At 37.0% G+C, this 27,964-nt stretch overlaps 1 protein-coding gene across 6 annotated transcripts in view; it reads right to left on the reverse strand.

Annotated features, from left to right (window-relative positions):
- Nucleotides 1–27,964, reverse strand: part of CD2AP (CD2 associated protein) — a 136,996-nt gene that overhangs the window by 55,065 nt on the left and 53,967 nt on the right. For all 6 annotated transcript variants that reach the window (XR_016234039.1, XR_016234038.1, XM_089333215.1 and 3 more), the window contains 3 exons: nt 20,390–20,543; nt 12,530–12,630; nt 9,263–9,383 (listed from right to left, as the gene is read on the reverse strand). Coding sequence is in view for 4 of the 6 variants with exons in the window: in XM_089333215.1 (XP_089189341.1) it covers nt 9,263–9,383; nt 12,530–12,630; nt 20,390–20,543 (376 nt within the window). In the remaining 2 variants the exon portion in view is untranslated. The remainder of the gene's footprint in view (nt 1–9,262; nt 9,384–12,529; nt 12,631–20,389; nt 20,544–27,964) is intronic.

The raw sequence follows: 27,964 nt of genomic DNA on the forward strand, positions 1-27,964 counted from the left end.
ATATAATATAAACCTGAAAAAACAAAGTGATAAAGGATAATCATTTTAAGAGGCCAGCATTGTGGTACAGTGGAGTAAGCCACTGCCTGACATGCCAGTAACCCAAGTGAGATCTGGTTGGAATCCTGGCTTCTCCATGCCTGGGAAGGCTGCAACTGATGGCCCAAGTGCTTGGGCTCCTGTCACCCACATGAGACACACATATGGAGTCCCTGGCTCCTCACTTCTGCTTGGCCCATCCCAGGTCACTGTGGCCCTTTGGGGAGTGAACCAGAGGACAGAAGATCAATCGACTGATGATCTCTCTTTCTCTCTATCTCACTACCTTTCAAGTAAATAAATAAATCTTAAAAAAAAGTTAAATGACTCCATCTGGATCGCAAAGTTAGGGTGAGTTTCTCAGTATAAAAACTGAAAATACTAAAAATTGTCAAGGAGTGGACATTTAGACTAGTGGCTAAGATGACCACATCCCACATTAGAGCCCCTGGGTTCAATTCTCAGCTCTACCTCCTGAGCTCAAATTTCCTGCTAAAGCAAATTCCAAGAGCAGGGTAATGGCTCAAGTAATTAATGGAATCCTACCAACAAAGTGGCAGAACTAGATTGTGTTCCCAGCTCCCAGCTTTAGCCTCAGTCCAGCCCCAGCTGTTGTGAGCAAGCCAGAAGATGAGAGCTATTTGTCTCCCTGCCTCTCAAGTACTTTTTTTTTACAGATTTATTTGAAAGTCAGTTACAGAGACAGAAAGAGGGAATGACAGAGAGTCATTAAAACACCTATCACTAAAGTAAGTGCCTACATAATGGAAATATTCAGTACTAATAATGGACAGGCTTGGCCGGCACCCATGACTCCATAGGCTAATCCTCCGCCTGCGGTGCCGGCACACCAGGGCGCCAGATTCTGTCCCGGTTGCCCCTCTTCTAGGCCAGCTCTCTGCTGTGGCCTGGGAGTGCAGTGGAGGATGGCCCAAGTCCTTGGGCCCTGCACCTGCATGGGAGACCAGGAGAAGCACCTGGTCATTGGACGCAGCGGTCATTGGAGGGTGAACCAACGGAAAAGGAAGACCGTTCTCTCTCTCTGTCTACTCTGTCAAAATAATAATAATAATAATAATAATGGACAGGCTGATTATTTTGGCCTCATTAAAAATTACTAAATTTCACTACCATACTGGTTATTAAATTAGTATTTGGAAGGCAGAATAGAATCATAAAGCAAATGAAACTTTAGAGTCAAACCCTCTACTGCTAAGTCCGGTCTCTTAACTTATAAAATGGAATAGTTATTAGAAATGCTTTGAGGATTAAATCAGTTTAGGACTTGAAATGTTTAAAATAGTGTCTTGGCTCATTGTATTTTATTTTTAAAAAGTTTAAAACATGTATTGTTGGGAACCATTCAAGTCAGAGACAGCACTGCTCACAAAGCAACAGCAAAATACAAAAGAAAGGAAGAAAAGGGAAAAGTGGCAAGGGAAAGGAAAGGAGGGAAACAGGGTAGGTAACAGGTCTTATATTAAGACATAACAGTAATCCTAACTATAATGTACTTCTATTGTCGTAATTCTTACATGCTGTATCAAGGAGATTGTACCTGAATTGCTTGGCTTGCAGGAAACATATCTGTATTTTATAGTTAGCACTGTCAGTCAAAACACATGAACAGAAAGTCTATTTACTCTTCCCTCCCTCTTTTTTCATTAAATCTCTAGAGTAAAACTGCTTGATGGCATGTACAGGGTACTTCAAAAAGTCTGTGGAAAAAATGAAAATAAAAGTAATTTTTTTTCTGGTGAAAAAAAATTTTGAGATCCATGCACAAGAGGAATTTAGAAAGTTCACAGAAATTATGTTTTATGAAAAACAATGCACAGATTTCAAAATTTGCACTAATATCCTCTAATTCTGCTTTTCTATAAGTCCCCTCAAATCTCTCCATATAAAGTCACTTAAAACAACAAGAATCCCAATATATAATCAATTGTTGAAAACACTGATGAAACCATACATGAACTGTCCCAAGTGTTAAAGAATAATACAAAATAGAAACCTAGTAAAAATACAAAGCATTTAATGAAAGTAATCCTAGTTCACTAGTAAAGTCATTTTTCATGATCATTCTAAGATCTTTTTAAATATGATTCTAAATTTCCTAAGAAAATGAGTTTGTATCTGTGTTTTAACTGGATTAAAAAATCAATCAACACTCCTTAGTTTCTTTAAAAAAAAAAAAATCCTTAAAAAGAACCCCTGACTCTGGCCTCAGAACCAGCCCTTAAAGGCATTCAGATCTGGCTAAAAAGCCCATGAAACTTTCACAGGCACGGAAAGCCAAGACACTGTGGCCAAAAATTAAAAAAAAAAAAAAAAAAAAAAAAAAAAAAAATGACCTAAATGAAAAGATCTCTGAATGAGATCCCAGCGGAAACAACAGGCCATCAAAGAAGGCAGTACCTTTCTCTGAAGGAAGGAGAGAACTTCCACTTTGAATAAGGCCTTGTCTAAATAAGATCAGAGTTGGTGAACTCAAGAGGCTTCCATAGCCTTGGCAGCTCATGACAAGAGCCTTGGGTGATTACTGATGCCATAAATAAGAGTGTCAATTGTTAAATCAACAACAGGAGTCACAGTGCACCTGCCCCCCATGTAGGATCTTTGCCCTTAATGTGTTGTACTATGAGAATTAATGGTATAACTGGTATTCAAACAGTACTCTATACTTTGTGTGTCTTTGTGGGTGCAAACTGTTAAAATCTTTACTTAGTATACACTAAGTTGATCTTCTGTATAAAGATAATTGAAAATGAATCATGATGAAGAATGGGATGGGAGAGGGAGTGAGAGATGGGATGGCTGTGGGTGGGAGGGAGGTTATGGGGGGAAAAGCTGCTTTAATTCAAAAGTTGTACTTTGGAAATTTATATTTATTAAATAAAAGATGAAAAAAAAATAAGAACCCCTGGCTGTAACAGTAATTTATTAAACAGGGCATCAAATTTTTCCTTGTAAGGCTGCTTATCAGAAAGAGAAGTTCAAGCTGAATGCTATCATGGGATTAGAAGTCCCAAGATAAATTGTGTACCACCTTAACTCTTGAGAGACTAGGCTGCTGACTACCTACCATCACCATCCGTACACTCAGTATACACAACCATTCTCCCAGAACCTTATGCCCGAGTAGCAATAAGCACTTTGCTGTTTTCCAAAGCATCAGATCAAACTTCAGAAAATTCCTACTAAAAGAATGAACTCTTTATACCCCTAAGAGAATAGAATCCCTCAAGAACAATTGATCAGGGATTCTTCCCTGCTTTCTGCCATGCTTCCTTCTAATGGACTAGGATGAATGACACCAAACATGGAAGATTTCCTGCCAGGACCTTTTTAGTCTCATCAAAAGTCTGACCTCTTCACTTCCTTAACAACTTTTTTAATAAAAGACATCAAAAGTCAGATCTATCTTCCTGACTTGTTGCCACTAATCTTACTAATAACTCTGATGTGTCTGTAATCAGTTGAGACTACAAATGATGATATCTACAATGTGAAACTTGTTCCCTCTACCTCTCTTGCTCTCCTTCTCTGTCTTTCTGTAACTCTGGCTTTCAAAAAAATAAATCTTAAAAAAAAAAAAGAACAGAACAGCCTCTGACCATAAATAGCTTACATCTTTATGTACGGGGAATACTACATAAATATGTATGATTAGGTGCAGGTATCATAATAAAATTTTGGTTACAATATCAAGATGCTCTTTAAGAAGGATGCCAAAACCATTCAATGGGGAAATAAAATGTCTCTTGAACTATGGTGATGGAAGACTGGATATTCATGTACAAAAGAATACATCTGGACCCTTATCACATATCAAATACAAAAATTAACTCAAAATGGATTAAAGACCTAAATATAAGATTGAAACCTGTAAAACACATAGACTACAAAGAAGTAAAAGGAAAGTAAAAGGAAGACAGGTGGGGCCGGTGCGTGGCTCACTTGGCTAATCCTCTGCCTGCGGCGCTCTGCATCCCATATGGGCGCCAGTTCTAGTCCCAGTTGCTCTTCTTCCAGTCCAGCTCTCTGCTATTGCCTGGGAGGACAGTGGAGAATGGCCCAAGTGCTTGGGCCCCTGCACCTGCATGGGAGACCAGGAAGAAGCACCTGGCTCCTGGCTTTGGATCAGTGCAGCACCAGCTGTGGCAGCCATTTGGGGAGTGAACCAACGGAAGGAAGACCTTTCTCTCTCTCACTGTCTAAAACTCTACCTGTCAAATAAATTAAAAAAAAAAAAAAAAAAGGAAGACAGGCACACATGTGCAAGTGCATGTGTATACAAACACACACACACACACACATATACAGACAAAGAGGGGATCAGGAGTAGGGTAAATAGGTAAAGAGATACAGACAGAGATGGGTAGGTGTATCTGTGTTAACTATTTCCTAGCTTAGCCCACTATGAGGGCATAGAAGCAAAAGGCCTGCAGCAGCAATGAACGTACTTCCAAAGATTTTGATACCTAAATACTATTCTCTAAAAGAAATCAAGGTTACCTGAATAAGCAATTGATTAACTACTCGGAGATATATAAAGTTTAAGATGAACTTGGAACATCTTGGATCACAGAGCCAAGTCCTCAAAAAATGATGAAACTATGTCAATAGGACACAGAAATACAACCTAATCCATAATGTTGAAAAGGCAGATCTTTTACCTAGTCTAAGGGCAAAAAAAGGGGCAGAATACAAAGAAAAATTAGGAATATTTTGAGGGTGATGGAAATGTTCTGTACATTTATTACGAAGGTGGTCTTTATGGATACATGTATCTGTCAAAATGATCAGTTTGTGTATATCAAAGGGGCACAGTTTACTGTATGCCAACTTTATCTCCAATAGAGTTGATTTTTTTTTTTTTTTAAGTCACAGGATCTAGCTTGAAGGAACCTGTAATGGCCAAATCTGATGGTTATCAAAATCAATAATGCTAATAACACATTGATACCTAGTGAATAAACAGAACTCACTGATGAGTCCACATTGGTACATAAACAAAGCAGAGAGAAAGAAAAATTCTTTAGAGAAAATATGAAGTAATAAACATAGAAAGGAGGATGGAATTAGAAAAATCACAAGTTTTCAACCACCACAGTAATAACTGATTCAGGCAAAATGTATCCTTAACACTGTTGGAGGAAGTGTAAGGAATAGCATATTTACAGTTTCAAAGTATCTTCCCACAAAAATGCTATCACAAGGAGAAAAACAGTAAACTTACAGGGGCATCACAGCTGTTATGAAATTTATGATTAATTTTAAAGAAAATTAAGATCATCACTAATGAAAGCCATATCATATGCCTCCTGATGCTGTAGTCTTGTGAATAAAATATAACCTGGATCTAATCATGAACAACATGAAGAAAAACTCAATATGGAGGGGGGTCATTCTACAAAAGAATTGGCCTATTCAAAAATTTCAATGTCAAAATACCCCAACACCACCACCACCATCGAAAATCTGGAGAACAAGATTAAAGAAGAGAACAAAATACCATATATGGGCCCATAAAGGATTGGGGGGAAAATAGCTATAAAATCACACTGGAATAACAAATAAAATCTGCATATAGACTGTAGGTTAACCATATTATGAATGTTAAGTATCTTGATTTTGATCATTGTACTATAATTTAAAAATGACTATCCTGTTCTTGGGAAATATATACCAAAACACTAAAGGTAAAGGTTTAAGAAATATATAGATACAAAGTAGAAGTGAATAGTAAATTTGCAAACAGAGTAAAATGTTAACTGGTAATCTGGGCAAAGGATATAAGGTAAGTTTCTGTCTTATTATTGAATCTCCAAGTTACAAAGAAGTTTCAAAATAAGTCACTGTACTATTGTTAGAAGAAAGGAACCACAGAATGAAAAGTGGATGGGGCTAGCGCTGTGGCACAGCGGGTTAATGCCCTGGCCTGAAGCCGGCATCCCATATGGGCACCAGTTGGAGACCTGGCTGCTCCACTTCCTATCCAGCTTTCTGCTATGGCCTGGGAAAGCAGTGGAAGATGGTCCAAGTTCTTGGGCCCCTGCACCTGCGTGGAAGACCTGGAAGAAGCTCCTGGCTTCTGGCTTTGGATCAGTGCAGCACCAGCTGTGGCAGCCATTTGGGGAGTGAACCAGCGGATAGAAGACCTCTTCTCTGTGTAACTGTCTTTCAAATAAAATAAAATAAATCTTAAAAAGAAAAAGAAAAAGAATGAGAAATGGTATGGAAGAAGACCCAAAAGCCAAAATCTTCAAAAGTCCTAATGTGCCCAAGAAATATATATATGCATAGAGACTGGTATTGTGGCATGGCATGATAAGTAGCAGCTTAAGATGTGGGCATTGTATATCAGAGTGCTGGCTCAGTCCTGGCTGTTCTGCTTCCGATCCAGGTCTCTGCTAAGGTGTCTAGGAAAGCAGTAGAAAAAGTAAATGGGCCTCTGTCATCTATATGGGAGACCTTGATAGTTACAGGATCCTGGATGTTGTCGTGGTTTCCTGACTTCAGCCTGGCCCAGCACAAGACACTGTGACAATTTGGGGAGTGAAACATAGATGGAAGATCTCTTTTTCTTTTTCAGTCTCTTCCCCTCTGTCACTCTGCCTTTCAAATAAATAAATCTTATGCTTGCCGTTTTTACAGATTCAACATAGTTAAGCTGCACTGAAAATTTTTAATATGCTTGCTTTCTTTTCATTTTATTTGAAAGGCAGAGAGCCAGAGAGAAAAAGAGAAAAAGTTAACATCCAGTGATTCACTACCCAAATGCTTACAAGAACAGCGCTATGCCAGGTTGAAGCCAGGAGCCCAAATCTCAATAAGGGTCTCCTGTGTGGGTGTCAGGGATCCAAGCAGTTGGGTCATAAGCTTCTGTTCACCAAAGTGTGCAGAAGCAGGAAACTAATCAGAGGCACAGCTAGAACTCAAACCAACATACCGCAACAGAGGATACAGGCATCCCAAGCAGTCTCTTAATTGCAGCACCAAATATCAAACCAAGGTTCAATACTTTCTTAAGAAATTGAAGAGGGCTTCCACTGTGGCAAAGTGGGTAAAAGCTGCCACCTGCAGTACCAGCATCCCATATGGGCACCAGTTCGAGTCCTGGCTGCTCCACTTCTGATCCAGCTCTCATACCTCAACCCATGTGGAGACCTGGAAGCTCCTGGCTCCTAGCTTCAGATCAGCCCAGCTCCAACTACTGCAGCCATCTTGGAGTGAACTAGCAGACAAAAGACTCCTTTCTCTCCCTCTCTCTGCCTTTCTGTAATGCTGCCTTTCAAATAAATAAATGAATCTTAAAAAAAAAAAAAAAAAAACAAATTGAGGGATGGGAGACCCTATTTTATACATCATTCATGCAAAAACAACCATAACTATACACAAGAACATAAGTTTTAGGAAATTTTTAATAGTCTAAATTGGAGCTCCAAAATCATAGCATATTAACTAACTCAGGAATAATATCAATAATGATTTCTAGATCTTTTATAAATTTTAATATTATCTATTAAATTTAAAAATTATTTGGAATTTTTCTTTAAAATTCATTCCCTTATCATTGAATACACTGAGGTTCACAAAACTATTTAATACACATATTTTCCTACTTAATTTATTTCAAGATATTTACTCATCTGTATACAAAACACAAAAGAAAGTAAAAGGAAATAATAGTTTAAAACAATCTACTATGTTGGAAGGATTATGCCTAGAAACTACCTTGTCAATTTATACAACTCATTCAGAAAAAAGTTATTATTTCTCTTTTGTAAAGAAATTCCAATTAAGCAAAGATAACTAAAATATATTCCCTTTCATAACAGGAGCCTATTACCTTAATCTAAACTTAAAAATATAAATGTGGGATACAATGGAAAAGTTCTGGGCACATAAGCAATCTGAGGAAACCTTATATACCACTTCAACTCATTGTTTTAAGCAATAATAATATTTTCCTATCTTGATATTACACTGGTTCTGAAAATAAATCCATAATACTGGCAATCCTAAAGTTAAAAAAAATTTCCTAAATCCCATGGCAATTCTTTTTTCCTTAAGATTTATTTATTTATCTGAAAGTCAAAGCTAGAGAGAGAAGGAGAGATCTTCTGTCTGCTGATTCACTCCCCAGATGGCCACAATGGCAAAGGCTGAGCCAGGACAAAGCCAAGAGCCAGGAGCATCATCTGAGTTTCCCACATGGGCTTCAGAGGCCCGAACACTTGGGCCATCTTCTACTGCTTTTCCCAGGCCATTACCTTGGAGCTGGATCAGAAGCAGAGCAGCTGGGACAGCAACCAACGCCTATATGAGATGCTGGTGCCACAGGCAGCAGCTTTACCTACTACACCAGAATGCCGGCCTCTCATAGCAATTCTTAAAACGAAGAAAATTTCAATCTAAGTTTTTAAAAAAATTTCTTCAATTGTATACTTTTGTATTGGTAAGCAAATTAAGATAATGTGTGAGTCTCTAAATGACACAGATATCAAACAATAAAATAACATTTAGCTGCAAAAGGAAACCAAAATATATTAAATGAATATTGAAAACTTTAACAAAACTAACTTTTTAACTCTAAATTTTCTGAAATATTAGGCCATTTGCAAACTCTGAAAAAAGTGTTTATGGGGTAGGTGTTTGTCCTAGTTGTTTAAATGCCAGCTGGGAAGCCCACATCTTACATCAAATTCCCAGCTCAGGCTCCCAACTCCAGCTTCACGTTAACGCAGGCACGAAGAAGCAGCCCACCTTGTGAGACATGCAATGAGTTACCACTCCCAGGTTCACCCCAACCCTGGGCTTTGTAGGCATTTTGGAAGTGAAACACAGTTGGGAGTATGTGTGCACAATTAATCTCTCCCAGCTCCACCACCTTGTGTCTCTCAAATAAAGGAAAATAAATGTATATAAATATATCTTAAATGGAAAAGAATCATATAACATGAAAGGTTATCATTTTATAATAAGGATACTACAGGTTTACTTGGGATTGAAGCAAGATGTTAGGGAAGAAAAAACATTATTTGAGCAGATATTTAATTTAAGTGGGGTCTCCATCATAATTTACTTTTTATAAGAACAGTAATTGAGGCTGATTGAAAAGGTCAAAAAAGAAAAAACAGAGTTTAAAAACATACAAAAAAAACACCAGAGCATATATAAAATTTACTTAAATCTATTCAAATGTTTAATAGTCTACCTGAATCCTCCTGGGCTTCATGAGTTTCACCGTCATCTGTTACCTCTAGTTCTTTCACAAAATTTGAGGGAAACAGTCCTGACTTGTTGTTCAGGGTTCCACTCCACCAGCCTTCTTCTACCTGAAAGAATTTACAACTTAAAAATGATAAAAATTCCTCTTAACTGAAAATCTTCAGCCTATGGGAAAAATAAACTACAGAAGTAAATGAACACAAAGGTAGTGATGCAAAATAATTTCTTTAAAGCTTAAGAAACATAATAGGGAAAAACAAATTTTAAATGATTTTAAGTAGATAAATCTAAGTGGATTAATGATATGAGATTAATCATACATAAGTTGTACTTAATAAAGTAAATGTTTTCCATGAAAATAATAGATAACCAAATATGTACTAACACCTAGAAGTAAACAGCTTTCTTTAACATCACGATTTTAAACACTGTTAAACCTTGCTTTGTAATTATGACACACATAGTCTAAGGTAGTTAAAAATTTTTGATTCAGAAGAAGTTTGAGGAACACAACTTCCTAAAGGGCACAGAAAATTATTAACTTTCTATATGAACAGCAATTCTTAACCCAAACATGAATAAGAGTTACACGTTGCACCTCCATGTCCAGAGGCTCCACATCAGTGGATTCAACAAACTTCAAATAAAAACATTTGGACAAAAATTATATCTGTACAGAAAATTATATAGACTTTTCTTGTCAGTATTTCCAAAATAGAGTATAACAACTATTTATACAACATTTTATATTATACTAGGTATTATAAGTAGTCTCGAGATGATTTAAAGTATATAAGAGAATGTATCTATATTACATGCAAATATATGCCATTTTCTATAAGGAACTTGAGGATCTGATGACTTTGGTATTGCAGAGAAGTCTTAGATTCAGTCTCACAGATCCTGAGAAAGGATTACACTTTTGAAAATCCAAATGCCAGACTCTACTAAAACCTTACTCCAAACAGAAATATTCCTATAAATCAAGCTTAAAAAAATTTATTCTCAGTGCAAGCATAGTTATTCAATTTCCATGAAGTTATATAATAAAACACAGTTTCTGCTAAGAATGCTAAGAGGTTTTAATGAGTAAAACAAAATTTTAAAAGTAAGCTATTCATTGTCAAAATTTACTTAGCAGCAATGTATGTACTATCATACCTAAAAAATAATCTATTTTCTGTTTAAATTTTTTTAATGTTCCCACCTCATCATAATTGGAAAGCAAGCTTTTATTAAGTTATTCATCTAATAGGCACTCATTACGTATAGGTCATGGTGTTAACTGAAAGGAAAAGATTCAAATTTGCAAATGAGAAATCTCTGTCCTTGAATAAAACAAACTAAAAGAAACAAACAATAAACAGTTATAATATAAGGATGAACAAAATGCTGTAAGAGCACATTGGAAGGACTTGAAAGAATGAGAAAACATTTCATTAAAAGGAAGTGACAAAAGAATATGATAGTAAAAACTGAATAAGAGTTCTCCAGGAAAAATGTATGTAAAAATGTGATAAAAATGAACAATTTGTTTGTGCAATGAACTTATTAAATATTTAACCGATTAAAATTTTAATGAGTAAAATACAAAGTAGCTGAATACAGCTGTCTGAGGAGGGGAAGGCTGGAAACACAATGAGGTCAGAAATTTTAGCAGATTTAAGAAGGCATCAAAGGATTGGGGGTGATTCAAATCAAGGGTGCCAAATTAGAACACACACACACACAGGGGGAGAAACATTAGCAGACTATCATCTATATCTGGAATCCTAACTGGCATCAACTGTACAGTTAGGGTTATTTAATTAAGAAATTCTTAGGAGGCAGAATAGCACAGTAGAAAAAAACACTAACTTAAAAGCAAACTGCATGGAATCAAATTTAGGCTCCCTTGCAAGCCAGGCATATGAACAGAAGCAAAGATAGCTGCATAAGATTTTCTACCTCACAAACGACACTCCTCCCAACAAGAAGTAGTGCTCTGTGTTTCCTATCCTTTCAATCAAGGTTACTTGTACTCAATTGTAGCCAACAGAATGTAGTAAAAGTGACACCATCATTACTAAGGTTATATTGTAAAAGACAATGAGGTAAACACATTTGTTGAAATGCCTGCTTTTAGAGTAAATTGCCATGCAGTAATTATGACTACCTTGAGGACCCCATACCATAAGAAAGACAAGCCAAACCAGTAAGTCACACAAGGACTCTTCAATGAGCAGTTACAGTCTTCAAAGCACCTAGGCACCAGACATCTGAACCTTCCTATGATTTCATCTGCCTCCATCATTCAGTCTTTCCAGCTCACACCACCAGATACCATGAAGCACAGACATGCTAAGACTACTGTGCATTACTGAATTAATGATCCACACAACCCACAAGCATAATAAAACTTGTTCTTTGCCACTACATTTGGGATGGCTTGGTATGGAGTAATAGTAAATTAGAACAGCCACATTATCTTCTGTGATTCAATCTCTTCATATGTAAAACAGGGATAAAAATTCCTGTCTTGTTAAATTGTTCAGGAATTTAAAAGAAATAATAAATGTGAAACAGCACAGTGCTTCAGAAATAACATACGATCAATAAATGTTAACTATTATTATTGCCAGCAAACAGCTAGCATTACAATAGAACTGCCTTTTGTATAAACATGTTATTTAAGGTAAATATTAGTGACAAATTGCATTACAAGGTATTGTGACACAGTATATCAATCCCTCCTACATGTTATCAAAACATATTCTTTGAAAATAGGATCTTCAGCTGCCAAATATTTGCAAAACTTTAATATTCCTTCAATTACAAAAGCAGAGATGTGAAATATTTTTAAAGGATTTTAAGATTGCACTCTAAGATATTAAAATGTAGAAAAAGCATTTTTGGTTAAAAAATTTCAGAGAAACTAAAGCTTTTAAAGATTCTGCTTGTATTCCTTTTTTATTCAAAAGGTAAGATTTCTTCTATTCCAGTTTTATGCCTATAGTGAATTTACAGTCAAAGAAAAGGCTCATTATAAATGATCTTTACTATTTAGATTATATTTTTATTCCTTAGGAAAACATATACAACATACAAAATGTTAAATATAACTAAGGATGAGAAAAGAAAGATTTTACTTTTATGTTTAAAAAAAAACAAAGTGGCTCAAATTATCACAAGAATTAATATTTTTACAAAATACTTTTCAAAACCAAGACCATCAATTAAAATTGCTCTTTCATCTCTAACAAGTTTTTCTTACCTCTTCATTAATATCAATAATATCCCCCACTTTTAGCTCCAGTTCATCCTCATTTTGTGGAATGTATTCAAAAAGAACTTTACACTGACGCTTCTTGGTCTCTAAAGAAATAACATAACAAAAAAAAAAAAAAAAGAAAGGTACTATTTTAAAAAAAGCACATTTATATACTATATTTAGTCACAGAACTTACACAGATAAACAAAAGCAGAACATAATAAGCATTCCAAACAGCTTAACCACAGTTACTCCATGTTGGCATTTCACCCTGCTCTCACACTTTAATGTATTCATCTCCAAATAAATTCAAATAACTTAAAAGGCTCCTAGCAATGGTACTTACATATATATATATATATCTGATCTCATCAATTACAAAGAACAAAATATTCACTACCAGTTTTGAGTCTAAAAAAAGAGACAACAAAATTTAGAAACAAAAAATTTAAGTCCTCCAAGGCTACTAATTTTCAGAATACTTCCTGGTCAAAGTCTAGGAATATTTAAATTACCTATTTTTTTTAAGAGTTCTTTATTTATTTAAAAGAGTTAGAAAGCAACAGGAGAGAAAGAGAGAGATCTTCCGTCTACTGATTTACTCCCCACAAGGCCGCAAGGGCTGGGCTGGGCTATGACAAAGTTAGGAGCCTGGAACTCCATCCAGGTCTGCCACATGGGTGCAGAGCCCAAACACTTGGGCCATCCTCTGCTGCTTTCACAGGCACATTAGCAGGGAGCTTGATCAGAAGTAGAGCAGGTGGGCTCAAACTGGCACCCATATGTGATGCTGGCATCACAGGCAGTGGCTTAACTCACTATACAACATTGCCAGCCCTGTAAATTACATAAAGAGGACCTAGGGAGAGGAATGCTAGCCAGGCAGACCAGGTGAGAGGGGGATTTGCAGGCCCACAGCACTGCAGATAGCAGCAGGAGGGAGGGCTTGGTGAACTGCTTTTGAAGTTCCATGTGAGTCCCCTGGGGCAGCAGAGGCAGGAAAAAATACATAAATACATACATACATACATAATACATAAATGAGGTGCACACACATCTCTCCCCTCCCTTCACCCTACTACAGCAGAGACCTCTAGCAAACCAGGAGTAGCCATTTTGTTTGTTTGTTTGTCTGGATGCAGGCAGGTGGCTGCCACCCCTCCCTTATGCACGCCCAGCCAACAGCAGGGATTGTCTGACACGCCCCACCCCCCCAAACAGTGAGGGCCACAACCATCCCCCTCCATGCAAACTGTACTGAACCAGTTGCCCAGCATCAGGAGTGGAGGAGAAGCCTCTGCCTGTAGGGATCTCCTACCCACCCACCACCATGGAGAAGGGAGCTGGGCTCTAGTTGCTGTGGCCCCATGTGGGATATAAGCATTATAAGTAGTGGCTTAACCTACCTCACCATTAATACCAGTCCCTTGTTTTACTGGTTATTAACAGTACTAATATTAATAGTACTGTTTAGTAATATTTATTGCTATTTAAAAATTTAAAAACCATTTAAAATGGATTTATTTTGTGTATTAGACATATGATACAAATTAAGGGTAACAAAATCACATTAGATTAACATAAAATAGTATAGAAGTGGTAGTAAAATAGGAAGGCAAAAACAATCTGAATTCTGTTTAAAGTGTTAGTGGACCAAAAGGCCAGTTTTGTCCTTATAGAACTACACATAAAGCAAGTTATGGGTGCCAGCAATGAGGTATAGTGAGATAATGTGGTACTGACATCCCATATTGGAACCGGTTCTTTTCCTGGTCATTCCACTAATGATCCAGCTCTCTGCTTTTGGCCTGGGAAAGCAGTGGAAGATGGCCCAAGTGCTTGGGCCCCTGCACCCACGTAGGAGACCTGGAAAAAGCTCCTGGCTTCAGATCAGCTCACCTCTGGCTGCTACAACCACTGGGGAGTGAACCAATGCGTGGAAGACCATTCTGTCTCTCCCTCTCTGTCTATAACTCTACCTCTCAAGTAAATTCATACAGCTAATATGAATAAAAGGGTTTTTTTTTTATAAACAAAACACATATACATAGATTTAAGAGCATAATGCTACTTCCTACTATATTGTCCCTCCAAACCTCCCTCCTCATTCCTTTCTTGTTTTTTAAATTTTTTATGACATAATTGCAGTCTATTTTATAACCACAAGCTTAACTCTCTACCAAATAAAGAATTCAACAAGTAGTAAGCAGAAAATAACCATGGTCACTCAAGGGCTGTAAACAATAATCAAACCAGAAAATGTCAGATTCATTCATATATATTACATTTTTGTGTTGTATATATTTTCTTCCCAGAAACCTTTTATTTGAGGTATGCAAACTTCAAGTATTTCATAAAGACAACTGTAGGAACATAGTGATTCTTCCCACCCATATTCCCAACCTTCTTCCTCCTCTCTCCTACTGCATTCTTATTTTTTAATAAGATCTATGTTCAATTAATTTTATACACTTAACTGTATACTGAGTTCAAAAAATAGTATGGAAAAAATGCTCCTCAACAATTGAGACAAAGACTGTTCAAAGTCATCACATCTCAAAGTATCATTATCACTTCTATAGATTACTTTTTAGGTGCTCTATTGGTTACAAAAGATCACTGAGAATATACGGGATTTGTCATTTTGAGATTGGCTTATTTCACTAAGTATAATGTTTTCCAGTTAAATCCATTTTGTTGCAGATGACAGGATTTCATTTTTTTAAATCTCTGTGTAGTATTCCATGGTGTACATATCCCATAATTTCTTTATAAAAGTCTTCACCTGACAGACATTTGGGTTGATAATACATCTTAGCAGTTGTGAATAGAGTTACATTAAACACTGGGGTACAGATAACTCTTTCATATGCTGATTTCATTTCCTTTGAGAAAATTCCCAGGAGTGGGAGGATCATATGGGAGGTCTATATTAAGATTTCTGAGATATCCCCATGCTGTCTTTGCACCAGTTTAAATTTTTACCAACAATGGATTTAGGGGACCTTTCTCCCCACATCCACGCCAGCTTTGTTGTTTGTTGATCTCTGTATGAAAGTCCTTCAAACTAGAGTAAGGTAAAACCTCATCGTGGTTGATTTGCATCTTCCTGACAGCCAGTGATCCTGAACTTTTTTGTGTGTCTGTTGGCCATTTGGATTTCCTCTTATGAAAAATGCCTGTTCAAGTCCTCTGTCCATTTCATAACTAGGTTGTTTTGTTACTGTTGAATTTCTTGAACTTTTTATATAATCTAGATATAAATCCTTTATCAGTTGCATAGTTTGCAATAATTTTTCCCATTCTGTAGGTTGCAGTTTCCCCAATGTTCTCTAGCATTTTGAGGATATCAAGTCATAAATTTAGTTCTGTGGTCCATTTTGTGTAAGATGTAAGATAGCAGTCGGTCTTCATACTTCTGCATGTGAAGATCCAGTTTTCCCAGCACCATTTGTTGAATTATTCAGGAATTGATTTTAGCTCCTTTATCAAAGGTAAGTTGGCTATAGATAGATAAATGGATTGATTTCTGGAGTTTCTATTCTGTTCCATTGGTCTATCCATATGTTTCTATACCATCACTAGGCTGTTTTAATTATAAATGTTGCAGTACATCTTAAAATCTGGTACTGTGAAACTTCTTAGTTACTGTAAAGGACTGATTATTGGAGACTTCTGGATCCCATACATATAGAACCATTTATCTGCAAAAAAGGACAGTTTGACTTCTTCCTTCCCAATTTGTATCTGTCTGATTTATTTTTCTTGCCCAATGACTCTGGCTAAAACATACAGGACTATTTGGACTATACTGAATAGCAATAGTGAAAATAGGAATATTTGTCTGTTCTGTATCTTAGTGGGAATGCTTCCAACTTTTCCACATTCAATAGTATGCTGGCCGTGTGTTTTTCATAAATTGCCTTCTGTTGAGGAATGTTCCTTCTATATCCAATTTGCTTAAGACTTTCATCATAAAAAGATGCTATATTTTATCAAATGCACTCTCTGCATCAATTGAGATAACTGTATGATTTTTATTTTTCAGTTTGTTAACGTGAGGTATCACGTTTATTGATTTGTGAATTCTGAACCATCCCTGCATACCAGGGATGAATTCCACTTGGTCCGGATGAATGATCTTTCTTATGTTTTGATGGATTCAATTTATAGTATTTTGTGGAAAATTTTTGTGTCTTTGTTCATCAGGGAAATTGGTCTGTGAGTTCTCTTTCTCTGTTGTACCTTTTTCAGATATAGGAATTAAGGTCATATGAGCTTCATAGAAGGAATCTGGGAGGATTCCCTCCCTTTCAATTGTTTTGAATAGCTTAAAAGAATTGGAGTTAGTTCTTTTGTAAAAGTCTGGTAAAATTCAGCAGTAAAGCCATACAGTCCCGGGTGTTTCTTTTTTGGGAGGGTCTTTATTACTAATTCAACTTCCGTCTCGATTATTGGTCTGTTTAGATTGTTTATGTCTTCCTGGCTCAATTTAGGTAGGTTGTATATGTCCAAGAGTGTATCCATTTCTTCTAGATATCCCAGGCCCCTGAACCTATGTGGGATACCTGGAAGAAGCTCCTGGCCCACCTACCGCAATTTGGAGACTGAATCAACAGATCAAAGATCTTTCTCTCTGTCTCTCCTGTTTCTGAAATTCTGTCACGCAAATAAATAAGTAAATCTTTAAAAAATAAATACTGGGTTGTGGTGTAGCACGTAAAGCTGCCGCCTGCAATGCCAGTGCCCGTAGGGTACTGGGTCTAGTCCCAGCTGCTCTACTTCCAATCCAGCTCTCCGCTATGGCCTGGAAAAGCAGTACAAAATGACCCAAGTCCTGTACCCCTGCACCCACATGGGAGACCCGGAAGAAGCTCCCGGCTCCGGATCAGCGCAGCTCTAGCTGTTGCGGCAATCTGGAGAGTCAACCAGAGGATGGAAGACCGACCTCCCTACCTCCCTGCCTCCCTCCCTCTTTCTCCCTCCCTCTCTCTCTCTTTGCCTCTACCTCTACAGAACTCTGACTTTCAAATAAAATAAATAAATCTTCAACAAAAAATAAATATTTTTAAAAGATACTAAAATTCGTATGGAAACACAACAAACCCCAAGTAGTTAGAGCAATCTAATACAACAACAACAACAAAAAAAGCTGGAGGCATCAAAGTACCAGATGTCAAGACATACTACAGGGCAGTTATAATCAAAACAGCCTGGTGCTAGCACAAAAACAGATGTGTAGAAGAATGAAACAGAATACAAACTACAGAAAGCAATCCACACATCTACAACCAACTTATCTTTGATAAAGGAGTTAAAACCAATCCCTGCAGCAAAGACAATCTCTTGAACAAATGGTCCTGGGAAAACTGGATCTCTGAATGTAGAAACATGAAACAAGACCCCTACCTTGTATGTACACAAAAATCCACTCAAAATGGATCAAGTATTTAAATTTATGACCCGATACCATCAAATAAGTAGAGAACATGGGGAAAACCTGCAAGACAGTAGATCTTTATAAAAATTAAGAGCGGGAATAGGAGAGAGAGGAAGAAAGGCGCGAGTGTGGATGGGAAGGAGGGTGGAATGGGAAGTATCACTATTTTCCTAAATCTATATATAATGTATATATAAAATTCATGAAATTTGTCTACCTTAAATAAAATTTTTAAAAAAATGTATCTTTTTATGGTTGGCTCCATAGATTGAAAGAAATGTTGTAATTAAAATTTGCTATGGGCAGAGCTCATAAACGACTTTTCCATTCCTAAAACTTCTCCCAAAACACAGAAATATCACATAGAAGTTCAGCTGTAAGATACAGACTTCAGTTATTCTACTCCATTCTCCACACAAACAGCTTCAAATTCCAGGAACAATGGCAGTACTGATATAACCTTCAGGCAGTTAGACTGAAAATAGTCCAGGAAATATCTAAATATTGTTTGAACATTGTTTAGACATTCATTAAAAATAAAACTTAATTGATCTGTCTCATGTCATAAAATCTGCTTCAATGTCATAAAAATTTGTTTTCATTTTATAAAAATAATCAGGTAGCAATGTCAAACAGAAAGTTGAGGTTTACCCATTCAAATGGCTTATTCTGTCCTATAGACAGTAAATAGCATAGAAAGTATAGATGGGAAAATACTAAGATATAAGTGTTCTCCATAAAATCCATTAATAACCCTACATTTATCATTTGGGAAATATATGTAAACAATCTTTATTGTAGACTACCTGGTAACACAAGGGATATACAGGCCACAATTTCATCGCTTCTCAGTCTTCTGGTTAAAATCAAGTGTAATATCTGTTCTTATCACTTTAATACATACCACAATTTCAAAGATACTAATCTAAGGTTAATGTGTTTAAATACTCATTTACTACTTATTAAATCAAACTGGCAATAGTAATAAGTTTTCAATCTCAAGGAGCTTTAGCTTTTACTATGTTAAAGTACTAATGGTTTCCACAATGTTATACTTCTGTGAACATGTATAATATTTTATAATTTTTAGTAACAGTTTTTCTTAAGAGTGGAAGTTCCTTGAGAATATCAATATTCCCTTCCTTTTAGCCACTTTCTCACCAGGATCAAAATAAAATTAAACAGAGTTTAAATTATGTTTTTGAGGTGAAACGACAGACTCAAATCTATATCTAAATTCAAGCCAAGCTATTTTCTGAACATATTTTCAGAGTTCTGAATCCGTAAAGGGCACCTTCTTGTGCTAATGACCTTGAAAATTTCATGCTTAGATGTTTTACCACTGAAGAGTAAGTACTGTCAAAATTTTTATTTCTGGGGCAAGTGATGTGGCACACTGGGTTAAGCTGCTACTTGCAACAACCACATCCAATAATGGAGTGTGGAAAAATTCTAGCTACTCCACTTCTGATCCAGCTTCCTGATAATTCATCCTAGTAAGCAGCATGTGTTGGCTAAATGCTTGGGTCCCTGCCATCCACATGGGAGACCCAGATAGATTTCTAGGCTCTTGGCTTCAACCTGGTAAGATTTGACTGTTATCGGCATTTGGGGAGTGTATTAGCAAACGAAAGATCTCTCTCTATGTGGCTATCTTTCAAGTAAAAGGAAATAAACATAAAAAAGAAAAAAAAAACACTTTTTTTGCATCTATATTACTAAGGATCACAAATATTTCAGTATCCCACTGAATAAATGGTATTAAAATACAGTTAAGGTGGGCATGGCACTGTAGGTCAAGCTGCCACTTGAGATGCTCACATCCCATGTCTGAGTACCTGTTCAAATCCCAGTTACTCCACTTCCTGACCCAGCCCTTTGCTAATGTGCCTGGGGAGCAGCAGATTACAGCTCAAGTACTTTAGTTCCTGCTACCCACATGGGAGATCTGGATGGAGTTCCTGGTTCCTGGCTTCAGTGTGGCTCAGCCCTGGCTGTTGCAGCTATTTGGGGAGTAAATCAGTGGATGGAAGTTCTCGCTTTCATTTGGCCCTTCAAATAAAAAAATCTCTTTTTAAAAGCCTACTTCAAAAAAATAAAACAGTATATAAAATACAGATAAGGTATAGTGTTAACCGTTAAACAGAGTCTATAATATTATTAAGAAAATAAAGTTTCATATTGTACTCTATAATTGCTATAAATGGTTACCAGCTACTCATGCTGAACTACCATTATGTTACTAGCTGTACATGATTAAAAATGAGGAATGACTACATAGGCCAATAACTAGTAACAGGTGCATAATAGGAAGTTACTGCAGTCATGGCAGAAGGTTAAACTAATTTCTCTTAATGTATAAATATTCACAAAATATCCTTCTATTTTGAATTGATTAAGCAGGAAAGGAGCTATTTACGTACTTTTCTTAATGTTTTTGGTTTGAGGGTGTGGCTGAATTCCTCCAGCTGGAAGCCCATAGGTGCTTATTCGTTGTACAAGACTTGCTACATTCCCATGCCTTTCTCGTTTTATGGGCAAATTGTCATCCTTGGATTCTGCCTCTCTTTTAATTTCCTATAAAACAGGAAATCAATGAAGATATAAATTAAGCTGTATTTTATTTAAATTCTGAAATATAACATGCTAAAAAACAGTAACAATGATGAAAATATAAATTATTATACCAATGTTTTGAACCTTTTGTTCTGACCAAATAAATCTGAAGACTAATACTCATTTTGGCAATAGTCACCCATTATGAGTTTAAGACTTACCAGAATAAGCGTAAGTGTGTAAGTGTTACCAGAATCGGAGACAGAATTTAAGGAAAAAAAGGTTGAAACTCCACCCCACATCCTACCCCAACATACAAAGAAGCCCTGTTATACATAGACAAACAATAAGACAAACAATTATTCTAATTCAGAAAGGGTGAAACTATTTCCATAAAATACTAGATAATAGATACTTTACAAATGTACAGGCAATACAACCTCTTTTGTAACAATCAACTCAGCCATGTGTAGAGAGAGCAAAAAGCACAAATACTTTCCAATTAAAACTTTATGGACACTAAAATTTTAACTTCACATAATTTTTACATATCATGAAATATTATTCATTTTTTCCAAACATCTGTAAAGCTCATAGATCACAGGTCTTATAAAAACAGACACTGTTCAGATATTGTTAGTTGGAAATTGTTAGAAATCTAAATAAAAAATATCAAAGAAGATAAATAAAAAGAAAGTAACGCCATGTTCAATTCAATTCTCAGGGTAGATATTTGGTCTATAGGTTATCAGTTAAGATGCCTATGCCCAGTGGAGAATGTGTGGTGCAGCAGTTAAGTCATACTTTGGAATGCTCATATTCCATACTGCATTGCCTGGTTAAGTCCCAACTATTTCATTTAAGATCCAGCTTCCTGCTAATGTACACTCTGGGAGGCAGCAGATAAAGGTTCAAGTACTTTGGTCATTACCATACATGTGAGAGTCTGAGATCCTGGCTTTGGCTTGGTCCAGCTTTGACTGTTAATGGATATTTGAGGAATATACCATTTGATGAAAGGTCTCTCTCCAGCTGTCTCCCTGTCATTCTGTCTCAGCAAAAAATAAAATAAAAATAATTGAATATGCTTTTTAAAAAAGATGCCTATGTCACATATCTGAGTGTCTGGGTTCAATATCCGGTCCTGGCTCCTAACTCTGGCTTCCTACTAATGCAGACCCTGAGAGGCAGAGGCGATGGTTTAAGTGATTGGGTTCCTGTCATTCATGTGAGACCTGGATTGAGTTTCTTCCTAGCTTTGGCTCAGCCTAGCCTCATCTGTTGAAGCACTTGGGAAGTAAACCAATGAATGGGTGGGCTCTCTCACTCTCTCTGTGTGTTCATCTCTCTGCCTTTCAAATAAATATTTTTAAGGATATTAATGCTCTCTAAAACTGATTTACTTATGCAGTGCAATTCCAACAAATATCTGTATTTCAAGTAATTTAATAAGCTGATTCTAAATTTGTTCTACATACAACAAAAGGCCAACAACAGCAAAAATAATTTCGGGTGACTGTTATTAACCAAGATACAAAGAACACTATCATGACACAAAGAATTAATGTGGTACTAGGATAAAAACAGACATACTGATAAATGAAACAAAATGGATAGAGAGACCAGAAACAAACCTAATTTCTAAGAGAAAAGATGAGGAAAGGTAGAGATTTTAAAATACATGGTGCTGGGTCCAGTGTGATTGTGGCAGAGGAGATTAAGCAATCATCTACAACACTAGCATCCCATACTAGGGCACAGGTTTTAGTTCAGCCTGCTCTGCTTCTGATTCAGCTCCCTGCCAATGCACCTGGGAAAGCAGCAGCAGATGGCCCACCTTTAGCCTCTTCCACCATGTAGGAGACCAGATGGAATTTCCAAAGTACAGCTTATGGATTACAATGGCTTCCCCCCCATAGCGTCCCTCCCACCCGCAACCCTCCCCTTTCCCACTCCCTCTCCCCTTCCATTCACATCAAGATTCATTTTCGATTCTCTTTATATACAGAAGATCAGTTTAGCATACATTAAGTAAAGATTTCAACAGTCTGCTCCCACACAGAAACACTAAGTGAAAAATACTGTTTGAGTACTAGTTATAGCACTAAATCTCAATGTACAGCACACTAAGGACAAAGATCCTACACGAGGAGTAAGTGCACAGTGACTCCTGTTGTTGACTTAACAAATTGACACTCTTGTTTATGGCATCAGTAATCACCCTAGGCTCTTGTCATGAGCTGCCAAGGCTATGGAAGCCCCCTGAGTTCACTGACTCTGATAATTTTTAGACAAGGCTATGGTCAAAGTGGAAGTTCTCTCCTCCCTTCAGAGAAAGGTACCTCCTTCTTTGATGACCTGTTCTTTCCACTGGGATCTCACTCGTGGAGATCTTTCATTTAGCCCCCCCCTCCCCCGAGTATCTTGGCTTTCCATGCCTGAAATACTCTCATGGGCTTTTCAGCTGGATCTGCATGCCTTAAGGACTGATTCTGAGGACAGAGTGCTGTTTAGGACATCTACCATTCTATGGGTCTGCTGTGTATCTCACTTCCCATGTTGGATCGTTCTCTCCCTTTTTATTCTATCAGCTAGTATTTGCAGACATTATTCTTGTTTATGTGATCCCTTTGGTTCTTAGTCCTATCATTATGATCAATTGTGAACAAAAATTGATCACTGGGACTAGTGAGATGGCATTCGTACATGCCACCTTGATGGGATTGAATTGGAATCTCCTGGTATCTTTCTAACTCTACCGTTTGAGGTAAGTCAGCTTGAGCATGTCCCGAATTGCACATCTCTTCCCTCTCTTATTCCCACTCTTATATTTAACAGCAATCACTTTTCAGTTAAGTTTCAGCACTTAAGAAGAATTGTGTATTAATTACAGTATTCAACCAAAAGTATTAAGTAGAACAAACAAAATAAAATTCTAAGAGGGATAACATATCAAGCTGCTCATCAACAGTCAGGGTGAGGGCTGATCAAGTCACAGTTTCTCATAGTGTTCATTTCACTTTAACAGGTTTCCTGTTTGGTGCTCAGTTAGTTGTCACCTATCAAGGAGAACAAGTGGTGTCTGTCCCTTTGGGATTGGCTTATTTCACTCAGCATAATGTTTTCCAAATTCCTAACAGGGATCACTTTCCAGTTAAAATTTAAACACCTAAGAATAACTGTGTGTTAATTACAGAGTTCAACCAATGGTACTAGAACAAAAAAAAATACTAAAATCGATAAAGTATTACATTGTACATCAACCGTCAGGACAAGAGCTGATCAAGTCACTGTTTCTCATAGTGTCCATTTCATTTCAACAAGTTTTCCCTTTGGTGCTCAGTTAGTTGTCGCCGATCAGGGAGAACATATGATATTTGTCCCTTTGGGACTGGCTTAATTCACTCAGCATGATGTCTTCCAAATTCCTCCATCTTGTTGCAAATGACCAGGTTTAGTTGTTTTTGACTGCTGTATAGTATTCTATAGAGTACATGTCCCATAATTTCTTTATCCAGTCTACTGTTAATGGGCATTTGGTTTGGTTCCAGGTGTTAGCTATTGTGAATTGAGCTGCAATAAACATTAATGTGCAGATAGCTTTTTTGTCTGCCAATTTCATTTCCTTTGGGTAAATTCCAAGGAGTGGGATGGCTGGGTTGAATGGCAGGGTTATCTTCAGGTTTCTGAGGAATCTCCAAACTGACTTCCATAGAGGCTTAACCAATTTGCATTCCCACCAACAGTGGGTTAGTGTCCCTTTTTCCCCACATCCTCTCCAGCATCTATTGTTGGTAGATTTCTGAATGTGAGCCATTCTAACTGGGGTGAGGTGGAACCTCATTGTGGTTTTGATTTGCATTTCCCTGATGGCTAGTGATCTTGAACATTTTTTCATGTGTCTGTTGGCCATTTGGATTTCCTCTTTTGAAAAATGTCTATTGAGGTCCTTGGCCCATCTCTTAAGTGGGTTGTTTGTTTTGATGTTGTGGAGTTTCTTGAGTTCTTTGTAGATTCTGGTTATCAACCTTTTATCAGTTGCATAGTTTGCAAATATATTTTCCCATTCTGTCGGTTGTCTCTTCACTTTCCTGACTGTTTCTTTTGCAGTACAGAAACTTCTCAATTTGATGCAATCCCAAATGTTAATTTTGGCTTTGACTGCCTGTGCTTCTGGGGTGTTTTCCAAGAAGTCTTTGCCGGTACCTATATCTTGCAGGGTTTTTCCAATGCTCTCTGATAATTTGATGGTGTCAGGTCGTAGATTTAAGTCTTTAATCCATGTTGAGTGAACTTTTGTGTAAGGTGAAAAGTAGGGGTCTTGCTTCATGATTCGGCACGTGGAAATCCAATTTTCCCAACACCATTTATTGAATAGACTGTCCTTACTCCAGGGATTGGTTTTGGATCCTTGATCAAATATGAGTTGGCTATAGATGTTTGGGTTGATTTCTGGTGTTTCTATTCTGTTCCATTGGTCCATCCATCTGTTTCTGTACCAGTACCATGCTGTTTTGATTACAACTGCCCTGCAGTACGTCCTGAAATCTGGTATTGTGATGCCTCTGGCTTTGTTTTTGTTGTACAAGATTGCTTTAGCTATTTGAGGTCTCCTGTGTCTCCATATGAATTTCAGCATCACTTTTTCCAGATCTGAGAAGAAGGTCTTCAGTATCTTGATTGGTATTGCATTGAATCTATAAATTGCTTTTGGGAGAATGGATATTTTGATGATATTGATTCTTCCAATCCATGAGCATGGAAGATTTTTCCATTTCTTGGTATCCTCTTCTATTTCTTTCTTTAAGGTTTTGTAATTTTCATCGTAGAGATCTTTAATGTCCTTGGTTAAGTTTATTCCAAGGTATTTGATTGTTTTTGTAGCTATTGTGAATGGGATTGATCTTAGAAGTTCTTCCTCAGCCATGGCATTGCCTGTGTAAAAAAAGAACTTAAAGGGCAGACTACCTTGCTGTCAAATTCCCTTTCACTCTGAACTAATTTTCCTTTCCTGTTCTCAAACCAAACATGATCTTCTCCTAATCCCTCTTTGCACCTTTTGGAAATACTATAGGATCTCTGGGATACAAGAAATTTATAGTCTAATATCTACATTGCAATTTCAGAACAGGCACACATAGCTCTTAATGAGTATACTACAACTTCTAAGATCCTTCAGCTCTTTATTCAGCTACAAATTAAACCAATTGTCACTCTTGGGCTTGTTAAGATTTCTGTTGACTTTGAAATCTTTACACTGCTCAGAAGTATTTGATGCTTGTCTCTAATAAAAATGCATAGCATTTACAATCAGGAAATAAAAGTTTTTTCGATTTTAAAAAAGTTAGTTGGGTAAAGAACTGAAAAATTACAGGTATTCAACATGGAAATTATGCAAAGTATTTTACAATGTAAACTGATAATGCACTTAGGGAAAAAACATTTTTGATGTGCTATTAGTAACACATATCAACATGTAAAAATCTTACCATTTTCAGGTTATACTAAGTGATTTTCAAACTAATAAAAACCATAGTCTATTGGGGTTGGTGCTATGGCCTAGCGGGTAAAGCCGCCACCTGCAGTGCTGGCATCCCATATGGCACCAGTTCTAGTCCCGGCTGCTCAATTCCAATCAAGTTCTCTGCTATGGCCTGGGAAAGCAGTAGAGGATGACCCAAATCCCTGGGCCCCCACACCCGCATGGGAGATCCAGAGGAGGCTCTTGGCTTCTGGCTTCGGATTGGTGCAGCTCCAGCAGTTGCAGAAATCTGAGGAGTGAACCAGTGGGTGGAATACTCTCTCCCTCCCTCCCTCCCTATCTCTCTCTCTCTCTGTGTCTCTCTTTCCCTCCCTCCCTCTTCTCTTTCTCTGCTCTCTGTATCTCTGCCTTTTAGAAAAAATCTAAAAAAAAAAAAGTCTACATAAAGACTGGTAGCTACAATCTCAACATGACAAAGAGTACTACTCATTTTGTAGTTCCCTGTCTGCCTCATAAACTACCTACATTTTAAAGAATAAAACTGAAGTCATCCATGAGAGCTACTGCTGCTTCCTAATACAGGAAACAATGACTTGTTTTGATAGTCAAGTCCTATAATTCTTGAAAAGTAACTCCCATTTGACCAAATGTGTTGTTATTAATCCAGGAGTCAGATGTCTTGCATAAAATACTGGTTCTATTCTGTTCACTGGCTATATAACCTCAGGCAGTTATCTTTAATCAAAATTAACCATCTGAATATATAAATTCATTGTTCAACATCTAGAACTAGTATAGGAATCTCTAATATTCTCTGAAACACAATGAAATCCACGAATATTAGAATAAATCTTCTAAGGGCAAAATAAAGAATAAATCTTCTGAGAGGAAAAGAAAGGAAAGCAAAACTAGTTTAGAGTGAGTAGTAAAAACTCAGGCTTACTGTCTTCCAAGTAAGATGCCATCACAAGAATCAAATGAAACCAAAGTTCTAAGCAGAATTAAGGCAAAGTTTGCTGTGAGGTATACTATTTCCTCCTCTGGACCCAATCTCTCTCCTCACCATCATAATCCCCACACTATTAGATATTCATGCATCAACTCTTATCAATCTACTTTGTTCCCCAGTTTCTGAACAAAGAGTGCCTCCAGTTGACTCTGGGTATCATCTACAATGGCTAATTTCATTGAATATCTACATTGTCGGTTAGACTTCCGGTGTTTCTTCCCTCCTGACCTTTATTCCCTTTTACCCAAACACCGAACAGCCAGTAAGTAAAATACATATTAATAGTACAGTATTTACTTTCTAAAACATCACTTCCTCTGAAAATGACTCTAAGATATTTAATTAAAAAAAAAAAAAGATTCCTAAATACAATCATGTAGGAAACACAGCGGACTTTCAAGCACTGTAAATATCACTCTCTAAAGCCTTCTACACAACAGGTTATACTCGGACAAAATTGGTCCAGAAACAGTATAATTTGAGTAATGTCCATGAATATAGGATCTTGATAGGTAGGAAATGGCATAATAGAAGATGAGAAATATAAGATAAAATGCAAAGCCACTCCTATTATAATATAACCATATAATAATTTGGCTATCTGATCATGGTCTGTGCATTAAAATGATTTGAAAACAGAAAGCAATTAAGTTGCGTTTCTTAGAATCAAAGATCAGCAAAGATAATAAACAAATGAGGAGGCAAGAATTTTTTCTTACTTTTATTCATTTCATTTGTTTCAAAGGCAGAGAGATAGAAACAGACAGAGATCTCCCATCCAATAATGCTCTCAATAGCCAAGTCTGAGGCAGGCCAAATCCAGGAGCCAAGAACTCAATCCAGGTCTCCCACATGGGTGATAAAGGACCTAACTACTGGGTCATCATTGCTGCCACCCAAGGTGTTCATGAACAGGAAGGTGGAACAGGAAGCAGAGGGCACTCAAACCAA

This window comes from Oryctolagus cuniculus, chromosome 5 (assembly GCF_051225735.1).
Source record: "Oryctolagus cuniculus isolate XC-2025 breed Fujian yellow rabbit chromosome 5, ASM5122573v1, whole genome shotgun sequence".
Taxonomy (NCBI): domain Eukaryota; kingdom Metazoa; phylum Chordata; class Mammalia; order Lagomorpha; family Leporidae; genus Oryctolagus; species Oryctolagus cuniculus.